The sequence below is a fragment of the Microdochium trichocladiopsis genome (genome assembly GCF_020744255.1).
Source record: "Microdochium trichocladiopsis strain MPI-CAGE-CH-0230 chromosome Unknown B0I36scaffold_3, whole genome shotgun sequence".
Classification (NCBI taxonomy): domain Eukaryota; kingdom Fungi; phylum Ascomycota; class Sordariomycetes; order Xylariales; family Microdochiaceae; genus Microdochium; species Microdochium trichocladiopsis.
Window position 1 is genome coordinate 2,603,535 of NW_025763546.1, and position 16,757 is coordinate 2,620,291.

Here is a 16,757-nt window from a genome sequence, read left to right on the forward strand (position 1 = left end):
TGCTTGCTGTAGCTGCTGTGGGCACCACCCGCCAGGCCCGCCGCCTTGAGCGAGCTACGACAGCTCGACAGCCTCGACGTCAGCCGCGGGCGCCTGCGAGCTGCCCGAGCTCCCAGCACCACCACACCCCAAGCCTCCTCCACCCGCATCACGACAACCAGACGACTCCAGACAACCTCACGTCGCCTCCCCCGAGTCCCTGCCTGCCGCTTGCCCTTCAGGCTTCAATTCCACGTCTGTCCCATCGCCATCCTTGGTGCGGAGCCGTCGACGACCGCCTCTCGCCAGCCTTCTGAGGCCCTCGATACGACCGCATAGCCATCATGGTGAGTAGCAGATCTGGTTTATGGACACAGGAGAACACGGAGCTAACCCGCCGATGCTGCGATATAGTCGTCACCGTTCGATATCAGTATGCAACACCCTCCGTGATGAAACGTGCACCTCCCAGGCCACCCGGCCACCCGGCCACCCCTCGAAGCTCTTGACAGGCCTAGTCCGGGAACAACACAGATGGCTCCTATCCACAAACAGCATGCTGACCAGCTCCCTCAATAGATGGCGGCGCCTGTGTGGCCATGGTCGGAAAAGACTGCGTGGCCATCGCATGTGACCTGCGCCTTGGTCTGCAGGCTCTGACAGTCTCCAACAACTTCCCAAAGATCTTCCAGTACGGCGACGTCTTCCTAGGCCTGACGGGTCTCGCGACGGACGTCACTACCGTCTCAGACCTCTTCCGCTACAAGGTCAACATGTACCGCCTGCGCGAGGAGCGCAACATTGCCCCAACCACATTCGCCAATCTTGTCTCCTCTTCGCTGTACGAGCGCCGGTTCGGCCCCTACTTTGTCAGCCCCGTCGTCGCCGGTCTCGAGCCCAAGTCGGGCAAGCCCTTCATCTGCGGCTTCGACTCCATCGGCTGTATCGACTTTGCAAAGGACTTCATCGTCAGCGGAACAGCGAGCGAGCAGCTCTTCGGCATGTGCGAGAGTTTGTGGGAGCCCGATTTGGTACGCGTTTACCCCACCACCCTGCCCACGCAGGCACATTGCATCCGATCGAGATCTGCCCATACTAATTGGATGCTTCACCAGGAACCTGAGGATCTCTTTGAGACCATCTCACAAGCGCTGCTCAACGCCGTCGACAGAGACGCGTTGTCCGGCTGGGGTGCCCACGTATACATCATTGAGAAGGACAAGGTGACCAAGAGGTTACTCAAGGGACGGCAAGATTAGGCATTCACAAGATGGCGAAATAAACTTGAGCCACAGCAAAGAAGAGAAAGACACCCAACATAGATCTTTGTTCTTCCAGACAAATCTGACAAAGTCACCTGCTTTGCTGACGTGAAGATGAGATGCAAAACAGCGGGTCCTGTGAGACAAGCCTAGAGGACAAGTCTGGAAGCGAACAGGCGGAGTGACGTCTCATCGTAGTGACTATGCTAATCCAGTGAGCTCGTATTTTCTGTCCTTCTGATTGTTCCGCGACATGACTCTGCCCAGAGGCCTGTGCCCTTCCAGGCATGTAGTGTCGGGCAGCTCATCTTTTGTACTCTTGATGTTCCATTCCCTACGCTTAACTGCTGTGGCTCATCCGCCTTTTCGTGTGCACTCATGGGGGTTCTGTGTGTCGTTGTGGTGAAATTTGATGTATATCTTTTCTCTTCTTCTTTTTGTCTATGAACCTCTCTTGCTATCGTATGCATATGCTCTTGTTTACTCGCGGCAGCCACATGCCTTTGTCTGTCCATGGCCTTTCTAGACTTGAATTCTTTCTGACGAGATATATATTCTACAAAGGACTGATGCAGATGCTGATGCAGATGCTGATGCAGATGATGAGATATGTGGGCAAGGATATGGTAATGGTTCAGGGGGGGGGCATCTCTCTAAGCATGCACAGTCCGTCAGTTTACGCCTCCTTCTTCGCCTTGACAGCATGGTCTGTCGTCTTCTGGATGAACAGTTGTCTCTCAAAGAACTTGAGAATCTCATCGATGAAACTGTGAAGAAGATCGTTAGTGGGCATTACAAACAAGGAACAATGAATTAGTGGCACGACTGGAACACTCACATGACTGGCGCGCTGATGATGAGCACTGCCTTCCACTCATTCCAGTTGAGCGGCAGAATCGAGAAGAGACTCTGCAGGAACGGCGTATAGAGTAGTGCGAAATGCAGGGCCATGGACAGGCAGATGGCGTAGACGAGCATCATGTTCTCCCATAGAGGCAGGGTCAGTAGGGACTCGCTGGACGACAACGCGTTCATAGCGTTGAACATCTCAATGACCACGAGAATCGAGAGCGAGACGGTCGATGCAGCCTTGGCCATGTCGCCGTGGAACATGGAGCAGCCAATCTCGGAAAACTCGGCCGAGCAGCGGTGGAAGTGCGAGAGCTGGTAGAAGCTGATCTGAGGGCCCTCGGGGTTATACATAAACCACCAGGCGTAACCAGCAACGGTGGCAACGCCAACGTAGGTGCCAATGACGAGGTACCGGAAGAACAACCAGCCGCCAATGAGAGGCTCATCACGCTTTCTCGGGGTGCGTCTCATGATGTCGTGGTCAGGAGGGTTGAAGGACAGAGCAGTGGCAGGGAGACCATCAGTGACCAGGTTGACCCAGAGGAGCTGAACAGGGACGAGAGCCTCTGGCATGCCAAGAGCCGCGGTGACGAAGATAGAGACAACCTCTCCGATGTTGGACGAGATGAGGTAGCGGATAAACTGCTGGGTGTTGTTGTAGATGGAACGTCCCTCTTCGATGGCAACTTCGATAGTGGCGAAGTTGTCATCAGCCAGAACCATGTCCGCAGCCAGCTTCGCAACATCCGTTCCAGAACCCATGGCAACACCGATATCAGCCTTCTTGAGGGCAGGGGCATCATTGACACCATCACCAGTCATCGCGACGACCTCACCCAGGGACTGAAGGAGATCAACAAGCTTGGACTTGTGGCTGGGCTCGACACGCGAGAAGAGTGAGGCCTTTTTCGCAGCCTCGAGTTGTTCGGAAGGGCTCAAGTTGTCAAACTCGCGACCAGTGAAGCTCTTGCCCTTGAGATCTTCGTACTCGCCAAAGACACCAATTGACCGGCAGATGCTCTCGGCCGTGTTGCGATTGTCTCCAGTGATGACGATGACTCGGATGCCGGCATCCTTGCACTCCTTGATGGCACCAGCGACTTCAGGGCGGGGAGGATCCAGCATCCCAACGAGACCGAGAAGAGTCAGATCCTGTTCAAGCTGGGCGTACTGTGCGGTGGACTTGGCAGAGGTGATGAGCGGGCTGGAGGAGACGTCGTCGATGCTGGCAAGGGCAATCACTCTGAGGCCGCGGTTTCCATACTCAACAATTTCGCGTGACAGAGTGTCGTAGATCTTGCTGCTCATCGCAACACGCTTTCCATCAGCACCGACCAGAGCGTGGGAGCAGCGCTCGAGAATCGACTCAGGCGCGCCCTTGACCAGGAGCTTCTTCTTGGAACCGTCCTTGACGAGAACGGACATGCTCTTGCGATCGCGCGAGAATTCATAAGTCGCCAAGCGCGGGTACTTGGAGTCGTAGTAACCGCTAGCATGGTGGACACAGGCCTCAGGGTTCGAGTTGGCAGGCGCGCAAGGTCCAATCTTCTCAGCCAAGACACGAAGGGCTCCCTCGGTAGACTCGCCCACATTGGTGAAGTTGCCGGTGCGAGCGTCGTAGTTGAGCCGGGCATCATTGCAAAGAGCGGCGACCTCATTGATCTGGCGGATAGTAGCCGAGGACTGTGCAAGGTCACGGACAACCTTGCCACCACGGAGAACGTCACCCTTGGGGGCATAAGTGGTACCCTGCACATCCAGTTCCTCGAGATCAGAGCCGTTCTCGGAGAGGTACACAACTTTGGCGACGCTCATCTGGTTGGTGGTTAGGGTACCAGTCTTGTCCGAGCAGATGACGCTGCAGCTGCCAAGAGTCTCAACAGAAGGCAGGCTGCGGACAACGGCATTCTTGGCAGCCATCTTGCGTGTGCCGAGGGCGAGACAGGTAGTGATGACGACGGCAAGACCCTCGGGGATAGCGGCGACACCAAGGGAAACGGCGATCTTGAGGTAGTAGATTGCGCCCTTGCTCCAGTGTCCGTGGCTGGGGTCGGCAAAGTTGGGAATGTTGATAAGCCAGACGAGGATGCAGATGACGGTGATGACCTTGGCGAGAGAGTCACCAAAGTCGTTGAGCTTCTGCTTCAGCGGGGTTGGCTCGGAGATCTGGGCAGTAATGCTCTCGTGAATATCTCCAATTGCGGTGTTCGAGCCAGTCTGCACAACGATAGCACGGGCACGGCCAGTGACGACAGTGGTTCCAGAGAAGAGCATGTTGATTTGGTCCTGGAGGACAGCCTTGTCATCTTTAAGCACGGCATGGTCGTCTTTGCCCACGCTCTCGCTCTCGCCAGTGAGAATAGCTTGGTCGACCGCGAACGAGTTGCTTTCAATTGAGATTAGGCGGCAGTCCGCCGGGATACGATCGCCGACGGTCACAGAGACGATATCACCAGGAACCAGGAAATCGGCCTTGATGCGCGAGATCTGACCGTCGTTGCGGATGACACTGGCGAGGGTGGCTGAGTATTCCTGGAGAGCGGCGATGGCCTTCTCGGCACTGCTCTCTTGTGAGACACCAACGACGGCATTGAGGATGAGGATCGTGAGAATCTAGAGGCAGGAGACAGCGCATGTGTTAGCAGGTGACCCTGACAACCATAGCAGGCCGCTCGGCAAAGAGGGAATCGCAACTTGAGGTCGAGGGTGGCAAGTACATACAACGGCAGGATCGACGAATGCGCTCCAGCCACCCTCGTCCTCGAGGAAGGCGAGGAGGAGGGAGACGGCAGCAGAACCGAGGAGGATGAGGACGAGCTGATCCTTGAATTGCTCGAGGATGAGCTCCCACAGAGGAGTCGGGGGTTCTTCCGGGATTGCTGGGTCGCACGAGGGACAGTTAGCATGCAGTCAGTTTGCCGCGGCCGTCAGCCGTCTTTGGGGGGTTGCGTTCTGGGGAGGACACCTACAGTTCTTGCCGTGCTTTGCGCGGAGAGTGTTGACCTGCTCGTCGGTCAGGCCGGCGTCAGCGCTGACGCCGAAGCCGGCGAGGACCTTGTCGATAGGCTGCGCGAAGGAAGCCTCCATGGTTGCTTGGACGGCGGAGGCACAGGCGGGCAGGACAGGCTCGAGAAGGAGAAGGAGAGGACCCTTGAGTATTGCGTGATCCCGGGGACTGGGACTGCGACACGGGAAGCTGAGAGTGGGAGTCCAATGCGGCTCTGCCCTGGGGGGGAATAATATGTGTCTCTACTGGGCCGGTGCGCAGCGCAGAAGGATTGGCGCAGTTGGGGAAAAAGAGGCCAGATGTCTCGAATGCGGGACGGAGGGGTGGTGTGTGGTGGTGGTGGTGCCTGGGGGCCCTGCGCCTGCTGGGTTTGGTTCTAGCGTCGCCGGGTTTGGGGGTTTGGAGTGCTGCGCGGATGGCAGCTGCTAGCAGCACTCTGGCAACGAACGGATGTTGCCGGCCAGTGCCTCTCTGCGTGCGACAATCTGCTGTCTACTTGGTGCCTGTCGAGCGTCATTAGAAATCAGAGAGAAGCCCATCGACGCGGAAGGTGGCCGGACTGGGGAATCTTTGTCTGCTGGGGTGGTGGGACCCTGCCTGCATCGCCGACTCGAGGCCTGCCGCGCCGCCGCAAGCAAGCCCGGCAAGGTACGCACCAGTCGCCGCCACGCACAGTCCAGCACACCCGCCCAGGCATACCCCACAGCCGCCACGTTCTGGCCCACGCACGCATCGGGGCGCACTCCCCGGACTCGACAAATGCGCCACGAGACAAAAGCTCCTGTCACCAAATCCCAAAGTCTGCTCTCATCTCGGCAAGAAGCTTAGGACCATCATCCATGTCAGTCTGGAAACTCTATACGCAGTAGGCACGGAGGAAGAGGGGCCCTACTATCTTGTCTCGTCAAGCTTTCTTCATGATTACCGTGCGACATACAGCAAGCCTGCAAATGATTGCCACCTGAGTCGTGGCGTTCGACTACCCCCTCCTGGTTTGTAGGTGACCTGCCCTCTAGTCTTCCCTGACAACACCTTTGTCTTTCCCAGAGCAGACCCGGTGGACCAAGTCCAGCTTTTCCAACACCCAGCCCCCAAATGTTCAACGCTGACCACAACACGCGTGTCAGCTGTCCGAAGCGTGCCCTTGTCGGTTGCGCAGTCCCCACGAAAACGCGCGGCTGTGGGGTCAACCTGTTCGGCATCACGGCGGCACGCCCCTCCCAGGACGTGCCGTGTTGCCCGTCCTTGCCGTCCGCTTCCGTGAGCACCAATCGGGCCTGATACTTCAGAGATGACCTCGGGATATTTCAGGACTCGTGCCGAGGCGAGCCGTCGTCTATAATCTATACGTGCCATTGATTTTGTGTATTCCAGATTTCCATCGCTTCATGTGGGTTTCAAGGTCTCCCAGCCATTCATGTCGCTGCCCTCGTCACTGTCCAGCAGATCGATAGGCTTCCGTGGGATGCTTCTCCCAGCCGGCTGATGTTGTTGATAGGCTGCCTGCGCATCTGAACCCGCAAACGTTCCGGCTCGTCTGGGTGGGACCGCCTTGCGCTCAAGCTGGCCAAGGCCCGGCAGGCTGACGCCGCCCGGTGGTGATGTGGGTCCTGGATGGTGGCCCGTCCCGGGGGCCGTGCCTTTCAGCGGGAAGGACGTCGTGCGCTGCATCCCGCCCGTCAGATGTCCCTGACCTGTTGCCTGAAGCCTTGAAGTCAGATCAGAGATCTTTCCGGACGGCGGTCGCAGCGGGGAGGTCTTGCCCGGGTCACCGGTCATGGTAGCTTCTGACAGCCTTGGGCTGGTCGCGGGGGACGTTGTGCTTAGATGTGCCGGTTTGCGCGCTACTGGTGGCGGCTTGGACTTGTTGCCACCCTGCGTAGCTGTGCTGCTCCCCGTGCTGCTCAATGGGACAGATTCGGAACTGCCTACAGAAGTGGTGGATAAGGGCGCGGCGGGAACCGCATTAATCTGGGCACCTGTGGTCCGACGAGGTGGCGGCGGAGGGGCAACTTCGACTCTTTGCCTCGTGGCGGGCGTGTCGTCCGCCAGCTGCATTCGCCCAGTCTGTCCTGCCAGCTTGGTCGAGTCGAATGGGGGCGGCAACTTGCGTGGCGGAATCGTGGACGCGCTGGCTGCTAGTTGCATGGAATGACCAACATGCTCGTAAGGTGAGCTGGACAATGATGAGAAGGATGACAGCCTCGAGTTGGACCGAGGAACAGCAACCCAGTCAGGCTCCTCAGTGGGAGTGAAAGGATTCGCAGGTCGCTTGGGGTTCAATGTCATGACGGAGTCCTCCTGGTTGTTCCCTGAGCTTTTAGGCGGCGCGATTGTTGATTGTGCCATCTTGCCGTTGTCTAGCCACCATCGTTGCTGGTCCGAACTTGCAGGTGGGAGCCCTGGCTCGATAGGATCGTAACCGATCAGATCTTCATCTTCATCTGAGTCCTCGCTCAACAAGTTCGCGACGGATTGTCCCACTTCGGCCCTACGCCGCTCGTACAACTGCCGGCTGAGCTTGTCGCGCCTCGCCTCGTCCACAATACTGACAGTACATTGAAACGTGGCGTACACAGGTCTGTGATCAGAGAACCTCAGATCAGCAGAGTTGTAGCATAGCTGCCTTATATTCGTGCCTTTGCGCAAGATGCGATCTGTCCAGGCGGGTATTCGAGCTTTCTCGCTGATCTGGTGTTAGCACACGCTACTTACTGTCCATGCCAGCGCCGCCAAGACTTACGAGGTGTCGTATCGATCTGTGCCAATGTCAAATTTGTAGGTTGGCATGAAGGTGATGCGAGCCTCAGAGTAGTGCGGAAAAGAGAGACCAGCAACCATTTGAAGATTCAACTGCGATGCTATTAGCAAGGGAGCCGCACGAGCGGGCTGAGACGGTAATGCTGAACGTACTTGATCGTTCTCGTAGAGCTTTTCAATATCCCTCCTCCGAACAAGTTCCATGGCTCTCTCGTAAGTCAAACCGACACGGTAATTGAAATCCCCCAGCCAAATGACGGTGTCTAGGTCACTAGTCAGTCCTTGTATTACACTTTCGAATCAGATGGAAACCATACCATGATCGACAATGCCTCTGTTCCTCTGAAACCTGAGTCCGTGGTCGATAGTTGCATAATCTCGGTTCCGTTCGTCGTAGTTTGCGAATCCTGCCGCAAGATGGGCAGTGACGAAACATATTTGGGTATTGGCGTACTCCATTCGGATACCGACGGCACCCTTGTTGCCAGCAATCCCCGACATGCCTGTCTTCTTAACACTTCCCTCGACGTTCTTGATTTTTGGCAGTGCAGAAGACTTTACGAATATGCACAATGCAGCACCTACAAGCTGTCCGCTCCGAAGGAGGACATAGCGCTCGCCATTCAACTCATCGGCTCTTCGATTGAGTGCCGTCTTTATAGCCTTCTCCCACTGCTGCTTTCTTGTTGGGTCGCTGTTCATGATTTGCTGTGCACTGAGCTCGACAATCTCTTGAAAGCCAACAACCACAATCTCGGGCTGCTCCGAGCCGAGCTCCGGAGGAAACAACCATGGCGAAAGGTCGTCTTGGATGCCAGTTGTCTTGCCATTCAGATTGAAAGTTCCGACCCATCTATGAGACTGTGTCAGTAATGAGAAAATTAAGGGCAATAACTATATGAGCGTACTCACATGTTGACGGTCTCTGTCGAAGAATACTCATTGCTGCGTTTCGCAAGCTCGTTGGAGATAAAGTCACTGATTGGGTCGAAGAGTAGCACAGGGGCTTGCCCGACTAGCCTTCCAAGCAAGAGATCAATGGTATTCTGCCTCGCCTTGTCGGCAAAGTTGTTGATATAGAGTCTGGTGGCACTCTTTCGGGCATCGGCGAAAGCACCGGCGAGAGACATCTTTCCATGCCGAGTGAATGAGGTCTTTAGAGCTCCTGTTCCAGCATAGATTCTTGAGAGAGCGTCGCCATTATCGGCCCAGAGGGTAGAGTGTCTCATCCAGAAATCTGAGGCCGCGTACTCCCCACGGTGGTTGAGGAACGACTCGACGGCCAGCTGCGAGATCAGGGTTTGGATGAGATTCGTCCGATCAAGACAGTCTAGACAATTGGTCCTAAAAATGCCCTCTTGCTGAAGCACCACCACCAACCTCCGGCGATCACCCAGCTCTCCACCTGTTTCATACATATCATCTGTTTCCTCAGCAAGATAATATGCGAAGCCATCGGCGGAGTTCTCTATGTATTGTCGAATGCCTCTGGCAGCTTCATAGCCAGTCGCTCTCGTCTCGGCATGGAAGTCATAGTCTGTGTGCCGCAGGAGGGCATGATCAGCATCTTGAGTTGTTCCAGTGCGTGATAGTGGACTGTGCCGGATCCCATAATGGTACAGCTGGGTCAGCTGTGCCTCTTCAGGCTTGGTGGCGCTGAGCAAGTTGACAACATGTACAGCACCGTACGATTGCTCTAATTCTTCAAAGTGCCTGTCGAAAGCAGGCTGGGCTCCATCCGCTGAACGTGTGACAGTGATCTTCTGCTGCCCCGGAATGAGTCCGGCAGCTTGCTCCCAAAATACTGGCACCGAGCCTCGAACTTGGGCGTACGAGAAGAGGACACCCGTCGGACTCCAGTATATAGTTTCTGTTTCGACAAAGTTCGCAACGTGGCCATCATCGTCGATACCTCGACTGTTGAACCGAGTGCCGGCCCTCTGACAAGATAAACGCGAGACAACCGTGAGGAAAGATGGTCGACCAGTGTTTGCAGCTCTGAGAGGTGCTGCGGACTGCGGGATTGTCATGGTGAGACAGAAACCCCGTATGGCAGACGTGAGTATCCGTGAAGCATCCAGCGCCTCGCGCTCGTGAGGCCGGAGCCGTGAGCGAAAGCGAAGCAAAGGATTGACCATGAACGAATTCCACAAGAAGGCGTCGTCAAAGTTGTCTATGTTGAAGGTGTCTGAATCAACGGGCCGGTCTTGGAGTCTGTTCGTCAGGTCGAAATCCGTGCTATAGTAGAAGCTTCCATTACTAAGGAGCTTCTGCAACTCCTGATATGGGTACTCGATCTCACCCTCCCTCCTGGCCAAGTTCTGGCCGTAGACGGAGGCCGAGTCAGCCGTCTCGGTATCGTAGGGATTCAACAAGTACACATTGTCGTACGCTGCGCTATTGAGACAGAAGAAGTTGACGCTCACGATGCGCTCCACGGTCTCGCCAGGGCGCAGCTGAGCGACTCTTGTGGCGTGAGTAACCACACAAAGAAACACATCCTGATCTATGGAGATGAGACCAAGAGTTCCGTACACCGGCCGAGGAGTCAAGGGCCTGAAGTCCGCCAACAGGGACTTGGTAACCGGTGCAAACTCGACCATGCATTTCGCCGTGTGATTATCGGTGCGAGGCCGTGCAGACGGCACCGTGGCGAGCAAACCATCGTTTATGGCTTCCGAGGTCGTAGAGCTGTGGCGAAGGATGAGGGCATGCGTGGGAGTCGCTATGGCGATCGCTCGGTGTGGATAGTCACGGATCAGAAGCTGGCTCGACTTTTCGGACGAAGGGATAGACGTTGTGCCAGTGGGCGGACCGGCGATATGATGCTGCTCCATCGTGCTACCTGTTGGAGAATCCGGCGATGGGGATTGTGCCAGCAGCTGCTTCAAGGTCCGATTCAAGCCGTATCGAGTCGAGCATTTGCCAGCATTCGAATTCGTTGGCTAGGCTTGGTTGGCTGCGCCATTGGTGTGCGTATCGAGCTACACCGGCTTGGCTCGTCGTTTGAAACCTGTTGTCGTGGCTTGAATGCCCACGTTGATTATTTGTGTGCTCTGCGCAGCAGTCAGCTGCCTCCAGCTTGGGCGCAAGTGCTTATGACGTTTTGGTTGGCCAGCCTGGCTACTGCGCTGGGACCCCTCCGCCCCGTTTCCACTGCCAAGCTGCGCCAGCATACGCCTGTTCTTCTGGAAACACCCCAAAAATGGCACGAATACTGGTGTGTGCTGACACGTTTTCTTGCTGCCCAGGTGATGTCCATCCTGTAATTTCCCAAGCTGCTTCCATCCTGCCTGTCTGTCGGTTTTCTACGCCAGATTGCCCATATTCACCCTTGATCTGGTAAGAAGCATCGTGCATGCATGGCAAACGTGTGCCGACATCCAAATTATCTTGGACAGCTCAGCAAAAGTACGGTTCTGCCAAAGACTTTGAGACGCTTGTCTGCGACCACTCTCCTCGAGAGTTCATGCGCAGTGGTCGGTGTCTGACTCTTGTCTGGATTTGCTTTTGTTCACGATAAAGGTCACGGTACTCGTCGATGGTCTAAACTAGCTATCATGGATCGGCGCCCAGGGGATAAGGATGTGTTTGCAGCAGGCCTCAGATTATATAGTTAAGATCATTTCCAAAATTTTGGATATCCCTCTTCCTATCATAATATGTTTTTGGAGTATCATCATTGACCTGCTACAAGGGGAACACGGAATGAAACAGCAGACCAATAGAATGGCGAGAAGGCCTGGGCCCTCAGGGACTTGGCCCATACTCGAATGCGATCACCACGGACACGGCGTCCACCATCTCATCTCGAACGCGTCCGCGACGATAGTTCACGCTCGATGGTGGTTGTGCACGAACCTACCTGACAAAAGCTTTGACAAAATGATGTGCCAGTTTTCAGGTCACACAAGGCTTTAGCGGGCATTCCGGTAGGCGCGATCTCCGGCGAAAGGCGTCCCGGCTCCTGAGGCGTGCCATTGTGGTGTTTGATGTCTGGCGAGAGGAGGATGCTTGCTGGTGAAGAATGAACAAAATTTCTTGCATGGCCGATGGGGCTGGGATATTAAAACCAATGGCTTACGTAACGCGGAGTGGTTCCTCACACGACGCCAGTATGTGGGGCTCTCTGCAGCGCCGGCCGCAAAAAGCAGGCTGACCCTCTTTCTGATTCGCCCGCGCATTTTCCTGGTTCAAGCGCGGCTATCGCCAGCCTCGCGCCTTCCTCAGCCACTACCTCATCATCGCAAACACAAGTCCATCAAGCAATACTGCGTATCGCGACGAATCCTCTGCGCCACGCACGTTCTGGTACCTTTGCGTCGTCACTCTGCAGCGCCGCTTCCGCAATCATGTCGGACTTCAACCAATTTGGCGCGCCTGAAGATGAAAATGCAGAGATCAAGACACTCGCGCTTGAGGTGGTAAGTTGGTCGCAATCCTCCGTCCGGCCCCGGCTTGGAAGACCAGCAAATCTTGCCATGACTTGACCCGTGCTGACTTTATTTCTTGCTCACAAACAGGAAGCCGACACCGACAATTTCGAGTCCTGGGAGAAGCTCATCCGCGCATGCGAGGCCCAGGAAGGCGGCCTGAACCGCAACTCGAGCCCGCAGGCGCTCTCTACCTTGCGCGACGCCTACGACCGCTTCTTGCTCAAATTCCCGCTGCTCTTCGGGTACTGGAAGAAATATGCCGACCTTGAGTTCAACATTTCCGGGCCCGAGTCTGCCGAGATGATATATGAGCGTGGATGCGCCAGCATCACCAACTGCGTCGATCTCTGGACCTCGTATTGTTCTTTCAAGATGGAGACAACACACACCCCACACCTGGTCAGAGAGTAAGTATTGAGAAGGGCCTCCTCCTATCCCCATAACCATAATTCATCGGAACAGCACGGCCTTGTGCGCCTCGAAACCCTTTCCCGCAACAACCACTCCGTGTTGTCAAGTCACACCATGAAACAAGCGCAAAATCATATTTTCCGATGGTGAGAATACCAGCAACAGCCAAACTTGTTGGGGAGAATCTCACAGTCGTATCTCAGGCGCTGATTCCCGCGGAGAGTCACATGTTGCACCTTCTGTCGCCTCTTCTGCCCAGCGCTACTACGCTTGGCGGCATGATGCCGGATATGGATCGCGCACATTATGCACAGCTTTCCTTTGCCTGTATTGCCGTCCCTCTCCCATCCCATTCCAGTCGCTCCCCTTTAGTTTGCGTTAGCTGACATAATATCACAGGCTTTTCGAGAGAGCTGCGACTTGCGTGGGCCTCGATTTTCTAGCCCATCCCTTCTGGGACAAATACCTAGAATACGAGGAAAGACAAGAGGCCCAAGACAGGATATTTGCCATCTTACAAAGAGTAATCAGCATTCCCATGCACCAGTACGCGCGATACTACGAAAAGTTCCGGCAGCTCGCCCACACACAACCATTGACGGAGGTCTGCGAACCCGAGACCTTGGCTCGCATCCAGGCTGAAGTCAACGCCGAAGCGGCAGCCTATGGTGCTGCAGCGCGCTCAGAAGCTGAAGTCGAACGCGACGTACGGACGAAGATCGATGCCATGTATTTCGAGATATTCCAGCACACACAGGAAGAGACGACAAAGCGATGGACATTCGAGTCCGAGCTTAAGCGCCCTTACTTCCATGTCACAGAGCTTGAGCATGCTCAGCTGACCAGCTGGCGACGATACCTGGACTTCGAAGAAAGCGCAGGCGACTATGCCAGAACAGCCTTCCTCTATGAGCGGTGCGTTGTCACATGTGCTCTGTACGACGAGTTCTGGTTTCGTTACGCAAAGTGGATGGCGGGACAGCCTGGGAAGCAGGAAGAAGTGCGTCACATCTATATGCGTGCCTCGACAATTTTTGTCCCAATCAGTCGCCCTGGCATTCGGCTGCAGTTCGCATACTTTGAGGAGTCTTCTGGCCGTGTCGATGTGGCCCGCGCTATCCATGAGGCTATCTTGATGCAGTTGCCTGACTGTGCCGAAGCCATCATTTCGTGGGCCAACCTCGAGAGGAGGCAGAGCGGACTTGATGCTGCGATTGAGGTACTCAAATCGCAGATCGACTCCCAAAATGTTGGTCTCTTCACAAAGGCCGTCCTTGTGAGCCACTGGGCCTACCTTCTGTGGAGGACCAAGGGGTCAAGTGAAGAGGCGAGAACCGTGTTCGTCAAAAACATGCAGTGGTATGCCGATAGCCGGCACTTTTGGCAAAAGTGGATCGATTTCGAGCTGCAGCAGCCGGCAGTTGCCGGAGAGGAAGACCAGCAATCTGAGCGTGTCAAGCATGTCTTCACTGAACTGGTCACGAAAAGTCGAATCTCACCAGCATCCAAACAAGAGCTTCATCTGTCTTACATGGCGTACCTCCAAGATCGGGGTGGCAAGGACGCGATGAAGGAGTTCTTGGCAGTGGATCGCGAGATATATGGGTAAGTTTCACAGGACCGTTGCGTGCTGCTCTGCTTTCACATGGGGCTAATCACCTTTCAATGTAGTCCCTCCTCTCTGTCAATGCTTGACAAGTCTGCCGCCAAGGAGAACGGTGTGAGCAGTGGACCTCTGGACGAGGCAACGAAACTCAAGGCCGAGAATCGGTACCCAGGTTACTACGAGTACTACGGCGAGCCCTTGGGTAGCGGACAAGGCAATGCTCCGTTCGCCTAAACCTCACATTGTCTCAGATACCGAAAGGGCAATTCTGATGACCCCATTCATTTGGCTGCGGCAGACAATTTAACATGGAGAATCTTCGTATCCAACGAGCTGCCTGCCTTGTTCGGCACTGATATCCGAAGCTGAGTTTCATCTCGTCACCTTTCTGTACATTTAGCCACACTGGATTGCAACAAGGAGAACGGACGAACTCGCCCGTACAGGGTCGTCGTCTTCGTGGCATCCAAGTACTCAGAATCACGACGTCGGCTCTAGGCACTTTGGGGTGGAGATTGGAAAGCTCAGCACAGACCGACCGATCATGCTGCAATCTGCGTCTGGCATTGAGGAATAATGAATGGATGGGTGCCTGACGGCAATATAGGCAGCGCACAAAACATAACATTGAGCATGAACTGTAGAATAATTCGAATACCCAATACCACGGTCAGTGGACCAAAGATTGGAGACCTGCTCTGGACTTTTTGTGTGCATGATGGAAACAGTGCAATATACCAGGTCCTGTCCTTGGCGTTTGGGCCACTTTTCTCTTTGAGGCTGGTGAGAGGAGCAATCCAGCTTTACGCGGAACGGGATACTTGGCCCCTTCAAGGCACAGCAGGCGTTAAGCTCCGTCAGCCCTATCAGAGTAGGCGTACCCTGCCTAAAGACGAAACGCCGTGGAAGCACCAGAAGCCAAATACGAACAACAACAAAAAAAGAAAACGTGTCTGTCCAGCAGGTGTGCAGGACGAGTCTTCACGAAAAAACAAAGAAGGGGAGTTTGTTCTGGGCAGACAGGGATGACAAATGCTCCATGCCTGGGCTGTACGCAGTGGTGTATACAGATAGATGTTACCTGGAGCATGATCGTAACGCGACAGATGACCAAAAAACCCAGCGCAGTGTGTGGTAAGAAGTCCTGCCGACGGAAAAATGGAGGGAGGCGACGACGCGGCGAGACCGAGTATCCACCGCGTCCCGTGGCTACTCGCTTCCGTAATACAAATGCGCGATTCCGGGCAGGCGAGCGCATATGCACAAGCGCCTGGCAGAGGATCTCAGATATGATTGAAGAAGAAGAAAGAGAAAAAGAAAACTTTGAAGGACCTCTCGCCACATGGCGCAGCAGCTCTCGGCTTTGTCTTGTTCTCGGCTGTTGGCGATGCTTAAATTGGGTGGGTCCAAATAGACAGACAGGCACAGTCGACAGACCCGTCACCGACCCCAGAAAAGCACGAGGTCAAGCCGAGACGGAGAAAGGCGGGCTTGTGCTCACTAATGCGAAAGCGCTGGCAATTGGTGAGCCGAGCCGAGTGCTCCGCGATATCAGTGCGTGCGGGAAGCCCACACCGCACGCAGCAGAGTCGCAGACAGGAGGTCCTTAGTCATGAACCTCGTTGCCGCCCCAGCCCAGGCAAAGCTGTTGAAGAGTGATGGATGGAGATGACTCGTGGATTATTCTAGGCTTCGGGAAGCATATTCCTTCTTCCGCTGCCGTGACGGCCACTGGCCTGACGGACGAACACGTGGAGGGAGGTATCGGCCCCTGCCAGCCGTGGACCCAGGAAAAATCGACGTTGGCCCCAAGTTGAGAATAGCTGAGCAGCCGAGCTGAACTCGGCTCGCTCGCAGTGGCGTGTGCCAATGACATGTCATGCAGGTACAGCACCGTGCTAAGTCTTATCTCTGGCACCTCAAGCAGCCCGCTTGGGGAAGGGAGTATCACAGTGCGGAGACAGTGCCCATTGTCTGCGCAGCGAAGGGATATGGAGATGGCGTGTTGGGGGCTCCAAGGTTTCAAGGACTGGACCCGACAGAATGACTCTGCAGATACTTTCGAGACACCCGACCCGACAGAGGCGGAGGGCCCCTTGTGAGAAGATGTGGGCTGGCTGGGGATGTCCCACGGAAAGGACCCTCCCTCATCGCTGCCAGTCCCCTGTCCTGCTCCCTGATGGTGGGACCCGAACAGCATGTGCGGTGGGCCGACGATGCTGACCAAGCCAATGGCATCAACGCCATATCAAAGAGCGTCGTCTGCGATGCGGCCGGCGCCGCTCCGCGTGCGAGAAGATGGACCCTCGTGCAGGCGGCTCGTCTGGCAGTTCTCGAGTTGCCGGCCTGCTGCTGTAGGCAGGTGGTTCGGCCAGGCCCTGCAGTGAGATCAGAGGGTCCCCGTTCCGAGCGCTTCTGGGTCGCCTTTTCCCACTTCTTCCCCG

General features: G+C 55.5%; 5 protein-coding genes across 5 annotated transcripts; 3 read left to right on the top strand and 2 right to left on the bottom strand.

The window, feature by feature from the left end:
• The first annotated feature begins 77 nt into the window (after positions 1-77).
• Positions 78-1,616, top strand: B0I36DRAFT_318205 (proteasome A-type and B-type). The gene is made up of 4 exons (XM_046153260.1): positions 78-326; positions 394-412; positions 559-1,010; positions 1,095-1,616. The coding sequence occupies exons 1-4, from the start codon at positions 324-326 to the stop codon at positions 1,236-1,238; spliced, it is 618 nt and encodes a 205-aa protein (XP_046015466.1). The 5' UTR covers positions 78-323; the 3' UTR covers positions 1,239-1,616.
• On the bottom strand, positions 1,617-5,453 carry B0I36DRAFT_429513 (uncharacterized protein). The gene is made up of 4 exons (XM_046162502.1): positions 5,063-5,453; positions 4,815-4,972; positions 2,080-4,706; positions 1,617-2,008 (listed from the first exon to the last, which is right to left on the bottom strand). The coding sequence occupies exons 1-4, from the start codon at positions 5,178-5,180 to the stop codon at positions 1,918-1,920; spliced, it is 2,994 nt and encodes a 997-aa protein (XP_046015467.1). The 5' UTR covers positions 5,181-5,453; the 3' UTR covers positions 1,617-1,917.
• Positions 5,454-6,486: 1,033 nt separating this feature from the next.
• Positions 6,487-10,697, bottom strand: B0I36DRAFT_239798 (SacI homology domain-containing protein; the record flags this gene model as incomplete). The annotated part of the gene is made up of 5 exons (XM_046149717.1): positions 6,487-7,786; positions 7,844-7,953; positions 8,014-8,123; positions 8,178-8,713; positions 8,773-10,697. The coding sequence occupies 5 exons, from the start codon at positions 10,695-10,697 to the stop codon at positions 6,487-6,489; spliced, it is 3,981 nt and encodes a 1,326-aa protein (XP_046015468.1).
• A 1,365-nt stretch (positions 10,698-12,062) lies between these two features.
• On the top strand, positions 12,063-15,001 carry B0I36DRAFT_318214 (uncharacterized protein). The gene is made up of 4 exons (XM_046153261.1): positions 12,063-12,284; positions 12,384-12,703; positions 13,107-14,312; positions 14,379-15,001. Exons 1-4 carry the CDS (start codon positions 12,213-12,215, stop codon positions 14,545-14,547), a joined length of 1,767 nt encoding a protein of 588 aa, XP_046015469.1. The 5' UTR covers positions 12,063-12,212; the 3' UTR covers positions 14,548-15,001.
• B0I36DRAFT_318218 (uncharacterized protein) lies at positions 15,002-16,126 on the top strand. The gene has a single exon (XM_046153262.1). It carries the CDS (start codon positions 15,339-15,341, stop codon positions 15,921-15,923), a length of 585 nt encoding a protein of 194 aa, XP_046015470.1. The 5' UTR covers positions 15,002-15,338; the 3' UTR covers positions 15,924-16,126.
• The last annotated feature ends 631 nt before the right edge of the window (positions 16,127-16,757 follow it).